The 13992-nt window shown below is 40.3% G+C and overlaps 1 protein-coding gene across 1 annotated transcript in view; it reads right to left on the reverse strand.

Moving 5' to 3' along the window:
- ATP13A5 (ATPase 13A5) overlaps positions 1-13467 on the reverse strand; it is a 129313-nt gene extending 115846 nt beyond the window's left edge. The window contains exon 1 of the mRNA XM_055307766.1: positions 13315-13467. Coding sequence (XP_055163741.1) covers positions 13315-13467 — 153 coding nt within the window. The remainder of the gene's footprint in view (positions 1-13314) is intronic.
- Between the last annotated feature and the right edge of the window lie 525 nt (positions 13468-13992).

Genomic DNA, 13992 nt, shown 5'->3' on the forward strand with positions numbered 1-13992 from the left:
TTCTCATCTCACAGTCCCAGTAGGAGTCAGTTACCCTGTCTCTATTACAGAGAGGTGACTATGTAGGTGTCCCTACATATCAGCTCTCCCCTGTGAACCAATACATCTCCTGGTTTGAGTACCCAAGGTTAAAGAGTGTCCTAACATCTTGGGTTGAAGAGGGATCAGGCTGGTGGACGTAGCCACTCTTACCTGTCCATTACCTAATCCTCCTTGTTTTCTCCAGATTTCCCCCCAAAAAGTCTGGCCTAATCATTGGGTTTAGCGAGGTTAACAGTTTAAACTTTGAAATTCTTTTTAGAAGGCTATGAATGTGACCAAAATAGCTAGGGTCTCTCAGTGCTGCTAATGGTTGAGGCTCCCACAGGGTTTGACCCTCAGGCCAGTCTCTATCTTTTCACATGTCTCAGAGACCCCAAGGTCACCAGAGGTACCAGAAGGGCAGGTTCAGAGCTCTGGATTGCCAGTCCACCTATGAGCTCCTCCCTCCCCCTATGAACCTTAAACAAAACAGGGGATCCTTTTTTTTTTTTTTTTATAAATTAATTTTTATTGGTGTTCAATTTACCAACATACAGAATAACACCCAGTGCTCATCCCGTCAAGTGTCCCCCTCCGTGCCCGTCACCCATTCACCCCCACCCCCCGCCCTCCTCCCCTTCCACCACCCCTAGTTCATTTCCCAGAGTTAGAAGTCTTTATGTTCTGTGTCCCTTTCTGATATCTCCCACACATTTCTTCTCCCTTCCCTTATATTCCCCTTCACTATTATTCATATTCCCCAAATGAGTGAGAACATACACTGTTTGTCCTTCTCCGATTGACTTACTTCACTCAGCATAATACCCTCCAGTTCCATCCACGTTGAAGCAAATGGTGGGTATTTGTTGTTTCTAATGGCTGAGTAATATTCCATTGTATACATAAACCACATCTTCTTTATCCATTCATCTTTCGATGGGCACCGAGGCTCCTTCCACAGTTTGGCTATTGTGGACATGGCTGCTAGAAACATCGGGGTGCAGGTGCCCCGGCGTTTCATTGCATCTGAATCTTCGGGGTAAATCCCTAACAGTGCAATTGCTGGGTCGTAGGGCAGGTCTATTTTTAATTCTTTGAGGAACCTCCACACAGTTTTCCAGAGTGGCTGCACCAGTTCACATTCCCACCAACAGTGTAAGAGGGTTCCCTTTTCTCCGCATCCTCTCCAACATTTGTTGTTTCCTGCCTTATTAATTTTCCCCATTCTCACTGGTGTGAGGTGGTATCTCATTGTGGTTTTGATTTGTATTTCCCTGATGGCAAGTGATGCAGAGCATTTTCTCATGTGCATGTTGGCCATGTCTATGTCTTCCTCTGTGAGATTTCTCTTCATGTCTTTTGCCCATTTCATGATTGGATTGTTTGTTTCTTTGGTGTTGAGTTTAATAAGATCCTTTTAATGGCCTCCTTCTTCTGAGCTCTCTTGCTTGAGCTTTCATTGTTTGGTCATGTAAATTTGCCCGCACTCCCTAGCTCCAAGACGCCTGATTAGTCAGGCCAATTATAAGCCAATTTCGATTATGTTTCCTGGTCTTATCCCTGGGAGATTTTTCTGTCCGTATACCTGAAGTCCCATTTGCAATCATGGCCCCGTTGAGGGATGCAGACCCTGAGATTTAGCATCATTATAATTCGATATTTTTGCTGTTGGAGCAAGAAAGCATCAACAATATGACCCCTTAAAGTCCCAGGCACTAATGCAACCAATCAAGGGATTGGCTGAGGCTTTGTAATTAATTCCCTCCTTAATGCCAAAAATATTCCAAAGGGAGTAAATGCCCAGGAAACATCAGGCTGCCCCCAACTTATCATAAAGAGACAGTTTTGATCCTGCTTGCTGATAACTTGGGTTTTAATTCCTGGTTGTGATTAAACCTAAATTATACCTAATAGAAAAACATGTCTTACCAGGCAGCAAACATGAGGAAAAGGTTGTTCCTCCTAAACTAAGTTCTCATCAAATACACTTTTGAAAAAGTCTTATATCTACAGAGGAAAAATTCTTCCTGGAATGAATCCCTAATTAAAAGGGCATACTGATCATGGGGGTTGGAAGAGCCCTAAAGGCAAAGCCGCTGAGGTGGGAGAAAGTCATTTAAGAAAAAGCCATTGAACAGAAAGGAGAACTGAGTAGGTTGGGGCCAATATTCCCTTTCTCTGAGGAAGGGGGATTGGCCAAACCTTTCTCCAGAAGCCTGTTACTGGAGTCTTAAGACCGGCGGCCCCTCTAGTGGCCATTAACTGGCCCAGTTTTGCTGTTTGTTAAAAGAAGAGGTTATCCAAGGGAAGAAGACATCTCCCCAGAAAGAAAAGAAAAGAGTTCACTTTTACTCACCCTTTGGTGGGAGTGTTCCTAGGTTTTGGTATCAAAATGAAGTGGAGAGTTAGGTTCTTGTCTCACAGAATCGAAGAATGAATCTCGCAGACAAAGGAGAGTAAGTAAAGCCATAGAAGTTTACTAAGCAAGGATACAGAAGGAGCTCTCAGGAGTGAGAGGGGTCCCAACAGGGCAGCCACTGTAGGGCAGCTCTTTTATTGAAAGCCAACCAGAGAACCTAAATTCTTTTAACATCTTCATTGATAGCAGCCTTGCTGAAAGGACTAGTGATAACATCTTTAACGGCCCATTTCCCTTTTAGGGTCCAGTAATTCTCTATTGGTCACAGGACCCCACCTCTGACACCTAGGACAGGATGGTCTGGTTCATTTATCTCTGGTTTCCTTTTATCTCCCGCATTGTTGGTATTTTTGTGAACCCTATTCCGTGACCCCCTATCTCTCTCTACTACCCAACCTTGCCTGTCCCTTACTCACTGGGACACAAGAGAAGTGATTGTTTGCTCTTCTTTGAGGGCTCCTTGAAGAGAAGCAGGCCTGAGCTTCCTGCTCTGGGGAGGGGAGAGCAGGGTGAGGCTTCCCCTTGCTAACCCAGCCATCAGCCCTGACTTCAGGGAGCAAAACAGTGCCACCCAGTGGGGGCCGGAGCTGCTTACACCAAGTCACATCCCCTTGTGCCCCCCAGGTGTACCTGCACTGGGTGAAGTCAGCCTGAGAATTAGAGCAGCAGGCCACTCCTGCCAGAAGACCAGCACAAGCCGCTCGGCCACACCAAATCTACTGATTAGCAAGTGCTGCAAAACCTCATCTCTAGAGGAAATAGGATTTAGCTTCTTTTTTATATTTTTAGTTTAAAATTTTTTTAATTTATTTATTTATTTTTATTTATTTATTATCATTACCATTAGTGTTATTATTTGGATCTAGCTTCTTTTAGTGAACAGACCGAAACACACCTAGGATCTAATTTCCTTTCTTTTGTTTTCTGTTTTGTTTTGGTTTTTGGGTTTTTGTGGGTGTTTGTTTATTTGTTTGTTTGGCTTTGGTTGGTTGGTTGGTTGGTTGGACCTCTTCTTAATACAGCCATTATTCTCAGGAGGAGGAATACCATAGGCTTTACTAACAATTACACACACACACACACACACACGGTGACCTAGATATAGTGAAAAGATGGAAGAATTTGCCCCAAAAGAAAGAACAGGAGGAATTCACAGCCAATGATTTGATCAATACAGATACAAGTCATTTAAAACAATAGTCATAAGGGTACTAGCTGGGATTGAGAAAAGCACTGAAGCTACTAGAGAATCCCTTACTCTAGAAATGGAGAGAACTAAAAACTAGACGAGGCAAAATTTTAAAAATTGCTATAACCGAGATGCAAAACTGAATGGATGGAATAACAATGAGGATAGATGGAGGCAGAGGAACAAATTGGTGATATAGAAGATAAAATTATGGAAAATAATGAAGTTGAAAAGAAGAGGGAAAGAAAGGTATTGGATCACGAATGCAGACTTAGGGAACTTGGAGACTCCTTAAGGCTTAATAACATTCATATCATAGGCATCCCAGAAAAAGAAGAGAAAGAAAAAAGAGCAGAAGGTTTATTTGAGCAAATTATAGTTGAAAACTTCCCTAATCTGGGGATGGAAACAGACATTGAAATCCAAGAACTGTAGAGAACACCCATCAAATTCAACAAATTCCTGCCATTGCCAGGACATATCATAGTCAAATTAACAAAATACACAGACAAGGAAATAACTGAAAGCAGCAAGAGGAAAAAGTTCTTAACCTACAAGGGAATACAGATTAGGTTTGCCGCAGTTCTGTCTACAGAAACTTGGCAGGCCAGAAGAAATGGGGACAATATATTCAAAGGGCTGAATGGGAAAAAAAACACAGCCAAGACTACTTTATCCAGTAGGATTGTCATTCAGAGTAGAATGAGAAATAGTTTCCCAAACAAAAACTGAAACAGTTCACGACCACTAAACCAGCCCTGCAAGAAATATTAAAGGGGACTCTTCAAGTGGGGGAAAAGAAGACCAAAAGCAACAAAGACTGGAAAGGAACAGAGAACATCACCAGAAACACCAACTTTATAAGCAATACAATGGCCCTAAATCCATATATTTTAATAATCTCTCTGAATGTAAATGGACTAAATGCTCCAATCAGAAGACAGAGTAGCAGAATGTATAAAAAACAAAACTCATCTATATGCTGCCTACAGGAGACTCATTTTAGGCTGCTATAGATAGACTGGGTCTATCCATCAAGAAGATCTAACAATTGTAAATATTTATGTCCCTAACTTGGGGGCAAATATATAAATCAATTAATAACAAACAAAAAGAAATTCATAGATAATAATACAATAATAGTAAGGGATTTTAACACCTCACTTATAGTAATGGACAGATCATCTAAGCAGAAAACCAACAAGGAAACAATGGCTTTGAATGATGCTCTGGACCAGATGGATTTACAGATATATTCAGAACATTGCATCTCAAGCAACATTCTTTTCAAGTGCACATGGCACATTCTCCAGGATAGATTACATACTAGGTCACAAATCAGCTCTCAAGAAGTACAAAAAGATGGAGATAATACCATGCCTATTTTCAGACCACAATGCCATGAAACTTAGACTCAATCACAAGAAAAACATTTGGGAAGACCACAAATACATGGCCATGAAAGAACAGGTCCACCTCCAGAAGCAAGAAAACATACAACCTAAGCTTATATCTTAAGGAGCTAGAAAAGGAATAGCAAATAAAGCCTAAAGCCAGCAGAAGAGGTAAATAATAAATAAATGATATAGAAACAAATCCCCAGTAGAACAGATCAACAAAACTAGGAGCTGGTTCTTCAAAAGAATTAATAAAATTGATAAACCCCTAGCCAGACTTATCAAAAAGAAATGAGAAAGGAGCCAAACAAATAAAATCACAAATGCAAGAGAAGAGATCACAACCAACACCACAGAAATAAAAACAATTATAAGAGATTATTAAAAAAATTACATGCCAATAAACTGGACAATCTGGAAGAAATGGACAAATTCCTAGAAACATACAAACTACCAAAACTGAAACAGGAAGAAACAGAAAATTTGAACAGACCCATAACCAAAAAAAAAAAAAATTGAATCAGTAATAAAAAATCTCCCAACAAACAAAAACCCAGGGCCAGATGGCTTCCCAGGGGAAATTTACCATGCATTTCAAGAAGAATTAATACCTATCTTCTCAAAAAATAGAAGGGGAAGGAAACTTCCAAACTCATTCTATGAGGCCAGCATTACTTGGATTCCAAAATCAGACAAAGACCCCACTAAAAAGGAGAATTACAGGCCAATATCCCTGATGAACATGGATGCAAAAATTCTCAACAAGCTACTAGCAAATCCAGGCTGTCTGGGTGGCTCAGTCGGTGTAGAATCTGCCTTTGGCTCAGCTCATGATCTCAGGGTGCTGGGATTCAGCCTTGAGCCAGGCTCCCTGGTCAGCAGGGAATCTGCTTGTCTCTCTCTCTTTGCCCCTCTCCCCACTCATACACTCATGCTCGTGCTCTTTCTCTCTCAAATAAATCAATAAAATCTTAAAAAAAAGATACTAGCAAATCCAATCCAATAGTATATTAAAAGAATTATTCACCACAATCAACTGTGATTTATTCCGGGGCTGCAGGCGTGGTTCAATATTCAAATCAATCAATATGATATACCACATTCATGAAAGAAAGGATAAGAACTGTATGACTCTGTAAGTAGATACAGAAGAAGCATTTGACAAACTACAGCATCCATTCTTGATAAACATTTGAAAAATAAAAAAATAAGTAAATATATATTATTTAATATTATGGCTTCAAAATATGATAGAGGGTGAATCGAGTCCTTCCTGTTTGTTTTCTCACATTAAAAGATTGACTTAAAATAATTTTTGTCAGAATCTAAGACTTCCAATTATAATAATGGAGATTAATTCATTGAACAAATTAAGATATTAAATTTTTATTCATTAATATCATATATATTCTCTTTTATTCACTTTTTATATTTTTATTATTTTTAATTTTTATATAAAATAAAATATTATGTATCAGAAAAAACAACAGTGTTGGCTAAAAAATAAACATAGGCACTACAATGGTCTTTTATTGGATTTTGTGTTTATAATTAGGCCAAAAAAAGAATTTTGAAAAATAAAAAAATATTCTTCTACATAAAGAAATAATGGATTAATACTTTCTAATTATATTAGTATATTTTTACAAGAGAAATATACATTGCAATTAATAGTAATGTTGCAGTAACTAATAAATGAATTTTAATAAAATCAAAACACCTGAAAAAGGTAAAGTTTGGACAATTATCAAATTGTTTTATTGATGTAGCATTTTCTTTTCTTGACCCATTCTTTAATTTTAAGACAATGAAAAATTTGAAAAGAAAAATAAATTTTAATTTTAAAGATATTACTCAAAATCAGTGATATATTTCCAGTATGAACTAGAATTTTCACTTAGTATAGAAATATTTCAACTCACAATGTGTACCTTGCTTTATTCTTTTTGAGAAAAAACCTTGGAAGAAAAAAAAAACAACTAAATAACCAAATTGGAGCCAAGGGTTGGAAATCTGAACTGTCTAACCAAGGAATTAGATTTATATAGTTGGGATTCTAAGAGCTACTGTATTTGTGCAATCAGAGAAAATGGATTCTCAATAAATATAAAAGAGATCTGAAAAAAAGAAAGATTTTATATAGTTGGCAAAAAGGCATCCCTTGGACATGCGTAGTAACTCACAGATCTGTCCGGCTCTCCTCCATTCCATTCTGCTCGCACATATGAAAAGCTGCCATATGCAGTGCACTCACTGTTCTAGACCCTAAAATGAGAATCCAGAGATGATTGAGGCTTGAACCCGACCCTTGAGCTCAGTCTACTGGAGTCATGCTCCAGAATCTAAATCTTCTGTACTTTCTACTTTTCCTCCAGCTGCTCTTGTGACCCACAGAAGGTGTTTTGACAAACTCAACCATTCACAGCTCAGCTCTGTCCTTTGGGGCATCTTCTTCCTGTAGAAAGTGGATGATTCAGAATCTGTTGACAGAAGTTATACTGTTTGAAAATGATTGATTGTTAAGAATATCTGAAATTTATAATAGAGAACAAGGCAGCCCAAAGATTTCTGATGAAAGCATGTGAAGCAAAAGGAAAAAATATTCCGCCTCACCCACTGACAACTGATTCCTGATCCATGAGGAAAAGTCTCCCCTTCTTCTGCTAATGGATTTTCCCTGAGGCTCTCATTTCTGCTCTTATTCTAGGTCTGGCTGCTAATCCAACTGCCCTCTGTCGGGCGGAGACATAAATTAGGTACCTGAGCTAGCTCTTCCATGGCCCTCATGGGAGGCAAGTACCGGAACTTGGATCAAATCCTAGGCTCTACTTGATCTTCATTATAAAATTGGCTTCCGATGCACTGCAGGTAATGTAATTTGGTATGGGCCATTGAAGCAAATATTCTTATTCATTTAATTGCTTACGTTGGGGTTTTAAAAACATCACCTTTTCAGCCATTAAATAAGTATTAAGTGATTTCATCTGTTATGGAGTCAATTATATTTTCTCAATGGTTTATGTGTCCGGGCTTGGTAGCCCTTGCTGCTCATGGGTCCAAAAACTTTGCTTTGGGGTCCATTCCTATAGCATTTTACACATTAATCAGTAATGGTTCTTTTTTTTAAATAAATTAATTTTTATTGGTGTTCAATTTACCAACATACAGAATAACACCCAGTGCTCATCCCGTCAAGTGTCCCCCTCAGTGTCCGTCACCCATTCACCCCCACCCCCCGCCCTCCTCCCCTTCCACCACCCCTAGTTCGTTTCCCAGAATTAGGAGTCTTTATGTTCTGTCTCTCTTTCTGATATTTCCCACACATTTCTTCTCCCTTCCCTTATATTCCCTTTCACTATTATTCATATTCCCCAAATGAGTGAGAACATACACTGTTTGTCCTTCTCCGATTGACTTACTTCACTCAGCATAATACCCTCCAGTTCCATCCACCTTGAAGCAAATGGTGGGTATTTGTCGTTTCTAATGGCTGAGGAATATTCCATTGTATACATAAACCACATCTTCTTTATCCATTCATCTTTCGATGGACACCGAGGCTCCTTCCACAGTTTGGCTATTGTGGACATGGCTGCTAGGAACATCGGGGTGCAGGTGTCCCGGCGTTTCATTGCATCTGAATCTTTGGGGTAAATCCCTAACAGTGCAATTGCTGGGTCGTAGGGCAGGTCTATTTTTAACTCTTTGAGGAACCTCCACACAGTTTTCCTCGACATCTTAAAAGCCATCTACAAAAAGCCCACAGCAAATATCATTCTCAATGGGGAAGCACTGGGAGCCTTTCCCCTAAGATCAGGAACAAGACAGGGATGTCCACTCTCACCACTGCTATTCAACACAGTACTGGAAGTCCTAGCCTCAGCAATCGGACAACAAAAAGACATTAAAGGCATTCAAATTGGCAAAGAAGAAGTCAAACTCTCCCTCTTCGCCGATGACATGATACTCTACATAGAAAACCCAAAAGCCTCCACCCCAAGATTGCTAGAACTCATACAGCAATTTGGCAGCATGGCAGGATACAAAATCAATGCCCAGAAATCAGCCGCATTCCTATACACTAACAATGAGACTGAAGAAAGAGAAATTAAGGAGTCAATCCCATTTACAATTGCACCCAAAAGCATAAGATACCTAGGAATAAACCTAACCAAAGAGGTAAAGGTTCTATACCCTAAAAACTATAGAACACTTCTGAAAGAAATTGAGGAAGACACAAAGAGATGGAAAAATATTCAGTAATGGTTCTTATCACATCCAAGGGAAAGGACCATTCTTCAAATCCAAGTACTTAGTTCAGGGAGTGGCAGATAGGGTAGGTGCTCAATAAATAATACATAAATGAATAAATCACACTGTCCCTGCCTAGGGAATCTGCTTTATGGTATTCCATTTTTTCAGATTGGGCAGATGCTTACAGAGTTTTTCCTTTAAAATAGCAGCAGAGGGGATCCCTGGGTGGCTCAGCAGTTTAGCGTCTGCCTTTGGCCCAGGGCGCGATCCTGGAGTCCTGGGATCGAGGCCCACATCAGGCTCCCGGCATGGGCCTGCTTCTCCCTCCTCCTGTGTCTCTGCCTCTCTGTCCCTATGTCTATCATAAATAAATAAATCTTTAAAAAAAATAAAATAGCAGCAGAGTGGAAAATAGAACTAGAACAAATACTGTCTGTGGTCTGTTTGGATCCTTGTGTAGTGCATCCCATGCCTCAACTGGCGTTTGTATGTTTCTTCCAATGACCTGCAGAGGATTACTCTTGAGCCCCTTTGCCTGTCCTGGCAAAGACCCAAAAGTGCCTGGAGCCACCCCCACCTGGCCCAAGCAGTCCTGAGTCAATGACTAAGGCTGGAGTCTGTGAGGCTCTTCTCCCTTGCCACGAATTGGGACACTGGGGTGAAGTTTACACCCCAAAGTTCCTTGGCAGCATCAGGTTGAGGTTTAAACTTTCCCCAAATTCACATTCTTATTTGTTTCTTCTTCCACTCCCTCACCAGTTTCTCTAAGAACAGTTCCTTAATAAAATAATTACACACAAACCCATGTCTCAGTGTCTGTGGAAATCCAACTTCAGAAAAGAACCAAGGGTTCCTGATATTTGTACCCCCTGAATCTATGTAGACACCATCTACTCATTTCTTTTGGGGAAAGAGAAACCACCTACTATATGAAATTTCACCTTCCCATGCCCTCAACTTGCTCTCACCCAGTAACCTCACCTCAAAGCCTCTAATTTCTTCTGTCCCTGTTATAAAATTTTCCATGAAACCACCTGAGTTTAGGCTAACCATTTTTTTCTGCCTAAAGTATTAAAATGTTCCAGGAGAATTCAATAGCTCATTTTATGCTGCTGGAAACATATTGACTATTGTCAAGGACTTTAAGCTTGCCAAGCTTATGCCACATTGCCCGAGTACTCTGTGCATTTAGTAGCTGCATAGAAACAGAATGTTTGTTTAATTTAATATTTGGGAAAAAAATTTAATTTTTGGGAGGGCTTTCTGTATGACTGGCTGCAAGAACAAATCTACACAGACTGCCAGTTGCATGGCTTGTCTACCGAACACAGTAAATGCAAGTGAGAATGACTGTCAAGTGTTAACTGTATTTGTCAGGTAAGTCACCAACCAGGGTCTGACTAGTGCCCAACAATGCCCCAATGCTGTCAGATCAATACCATGGGGAACACTAAACCCTCCTCTCTGCCTCCCTCACTACTACTGAAAATGCTGATAAGTATTGAGATCACTGAAGGATGCTGAACAGAAAGGTGATAGCATTTCTGAAATCGGTGTTTCTGCTCCAAGAACAGGGGTTCAATTATATCTGTCAATCTAAGAGGCTTCCCTGGGAAGAAAACAGCCTTGATGAGTTGAGATGGTTACAAAGCCAAGGTATGAATTTATGTATTCCAAAGTGAGCTGGATCCTGTGGTCTATTCTAAGGAGAATATAGACCTCTAAAGTGATGTTTTGAAACAAATTAATTTCTTACTAATCAATCCTAGATGATCTAACCAGGTTAGGGGGATGAGAATTCCTTTGAGTTATCCAGACCTGGGCATGGTTCAAGATCACTTATTCTTTTTCTCCCTTATCTGAAGAGTGAATCGGATGGAAAATTTAAGGGGCAGAGTTTTTGCATAAATTTTCAACCAGCTCCAAGAATACAAGACATTACACATCATTCTATACTTTTGCCTCTGGCTAGTGGCAATGCTTTCCTCATTGAACTTAGCTGGTAGGTAATTGTTTTGTCAAGAATGGAGTACTTAGAGTTTTAACAAAGAACAGGGATAACTGGGGTCTACTCAAAGGAAAGATGTCTGACAGTGGGATTTCTTCTCACCAGAGTCATAAAAATAAAATGGAGTAGAGAATACATGGTGACAAATACAGTATTTCCAAAGGAAATACATCACAAAAAGTTCTCTCAGCGCTACAGGAGTTGGCAAGAAAAATTATAGATGGGGACAAGTGCAATATATCACATTTAGGGAAATCTAATCTACTCTCCTAGGATTACATCTGATTCATCATCAGAATCACCTGGAGAGTTTGATAAGGCTACATCTCCCCAGGACCCATCCTAGAGATTCTCTGACTATGTCTGAGGTTGGGACCAGAACTTTATTCCTAATAAAGCCCGTGGGGATTTTCATGGTGGGTCGTTTGAGAACCATGTTCCAAAAGAAGCCTACGAATTTCCATGGACTATTTCCTGGAGACGGCGAACTAACAACGTGGCAGCAAAGAGACCAAGTAAACACTACCTACAAATACGTCTGAGTCTGGACTACTTTGTGCAGATCTTTGCATTTCATGAGAGTTTTGGTAGACTTGGATGTCATCCAACAAGGACCAATTTTAAAAAGCAAGCCTTCAGGAAGATCAGATAATGGGATGACAAGCCTGCAAAATGAAGTAAAAAAAAAAAAAAAAGTTAGCTCTTTAGAATTCCAAATGATTGATTCTGTAAACAAAGGCTGGAAGTAGGTCATTCTATACCTTCGTTTAAATAAATAAGAATCAACAGACTACATAAAAAAGAATAATTTTAAATAATTAGCAAATTGTGGATAATTACATTTTAATTAAAATAGAATTACAGCCATTCAATCCTAAAAGTTTATATGTGTTTGTTAGTTCATTCGTTCTTCATTTATGCATTGTTTTATCTACTCCTTTACTGATTCATAGAACACATTAAACAGCTATACTCTGTGCGAGACTAACACTTAAGAATCCTCCTTAAAGCTTTAGAGATGAAGGAAAAGAAGTTATTGCCACATTTAATTTTCTTGATTTTTGCAGTTATGAACAAGGTAATAAATAATATTCCCATGCCAAGAGTCAAGGTAACCAAGATTTAGATGCAGTGGCTAATTTGCTCAAATCACAAATCAGGAAATCTGGGTTAGAGCTCTGACCCCTAAGCTTGTACTCTTAACTGACATATACCCCTGCCCAAAAGGGCATCAGAGATCGCCTTTATCTATCCAAGTGTTATCAGGGCCACGCATGTGTCAGACATGCATTGGCTGAGAGCCAATGACTTCAGCTAGCATGACTGCTATGCTAACAAAATCCGGCTCTGCCCTCACATAGGCCCCAGGTGCAGGCCCGGACTCCTGCTGAGCCACCTACTCTTCTCTGGACATCTGTGCACTTTCCTGACTGTGCTAGGGCGAGGTGTGGGCAGATACAAAGATTTGGTCTTTCCCAACTACAAATCTTGGCATCCAGACCAAATCGGTGTCCAAGATTCATTTAGGGAGGATCCAAACCTATGAAATTGTGGCTAGATTCTTACGACTATCAAGTTCACCAAATTCTCGAGGCTAGTTTTGTGTTGGGTGAAGAGAGAACTGGCTTAGCTTTTAGGAAAGAGCATCCAGCCAGCTGTGCAGCCACTTCCTCTTGGGCTTTGCTCTGTCACTAAGAGGCCAGGGACAGAGTGGCTTTAGGGCTCTGCGGAGCTTTCTCAGAGTGTTTTCCCCCTAAATGTCCATATGTACTTTCACCCAATAGGCATTCAGCTAATGGGGAGGAATCTTGCCTATCTTTAGAACCTATATTTCCCAGGTCACATAAACCTGGAACAATACATAGTCCAAAACAGGATCATAGAAGGCCCACCACTCTTTAGTCCTTCCTGAGTCATTGAGAAGTTCCACAGGAGCCGTCTACATGTGATGCTGCATGCAGGGCTCCTGGTTACACCATGTTCTCTCCTCCTGCAACCTGGATTGGCTGTATTATGTACAGGCTACCTCTTTGAGATGAACTCTACTACTGCCTGAGGCTTCTGTGGGCCTTGTCTGACCCTGAGCTTGGTTGCCAGGGACTTCTCTGACTACGTGATCACTCTGTGTCGCCTGGCCATACTCCATCTTCTTCAGCCACTTTCTATCTCCTTTCGCCATTTGGAGATATGCTTAGACTGTCCATGTCACCTATGTGTCTCTGCATGATACCATCAGCCACTAGCAAATCATTTCCTGTCTGTGCTCCCACAGTCACATCACTGACAGGTGACAGAGGCCTCACGTGGATTCCCTCTGCCCTCCTCTGCCTCTTCCTCTCTCTATCATAGCTTTCTCTTCTTCAAGTCCTTGCAAAAACTCCTAAAGTTAGAGTGAAACCAGAGAACAGGTAGAAAAATACATACCCAGTTGTACTCAAACTTTTCCCTTGTTCTCTAATAACCAATGTTGGTTTTTAATCAGGTTTGCTTGCCTCAATTTTCCCTCCCCTTGGATTGGGTATATTCCTGGGAGAGCCTTTGTAGCTGCACACAAATTCTCCTCTAAGGTCCCCTACATATGAGAAAGTCTTTGCACCATGTTCCTAACTCTAACTCCACAGCACACCTCTGCACCCCGCCAGGTTTGCAGAGCCAAACTGAGTAAGCTCAATGTTGAAATCACTATACTTTGCACTTTTTGTTG

This window comes from Nyctereutes procyonoides, unplaced genomic scaffold, assembly GCF_905146905.1.
Source record: "Nyctereutes procyonoides isolate TBG_1078 unplaced genomic scaffold, NYPRO_anot_genome, whole genome shotgun sequence".
NCBI lineage: Eukaryota > Metazoa > Chordata > Mammalia > Carnivora > Canidae > Nyctereutes > Nyctereutes procyonoides.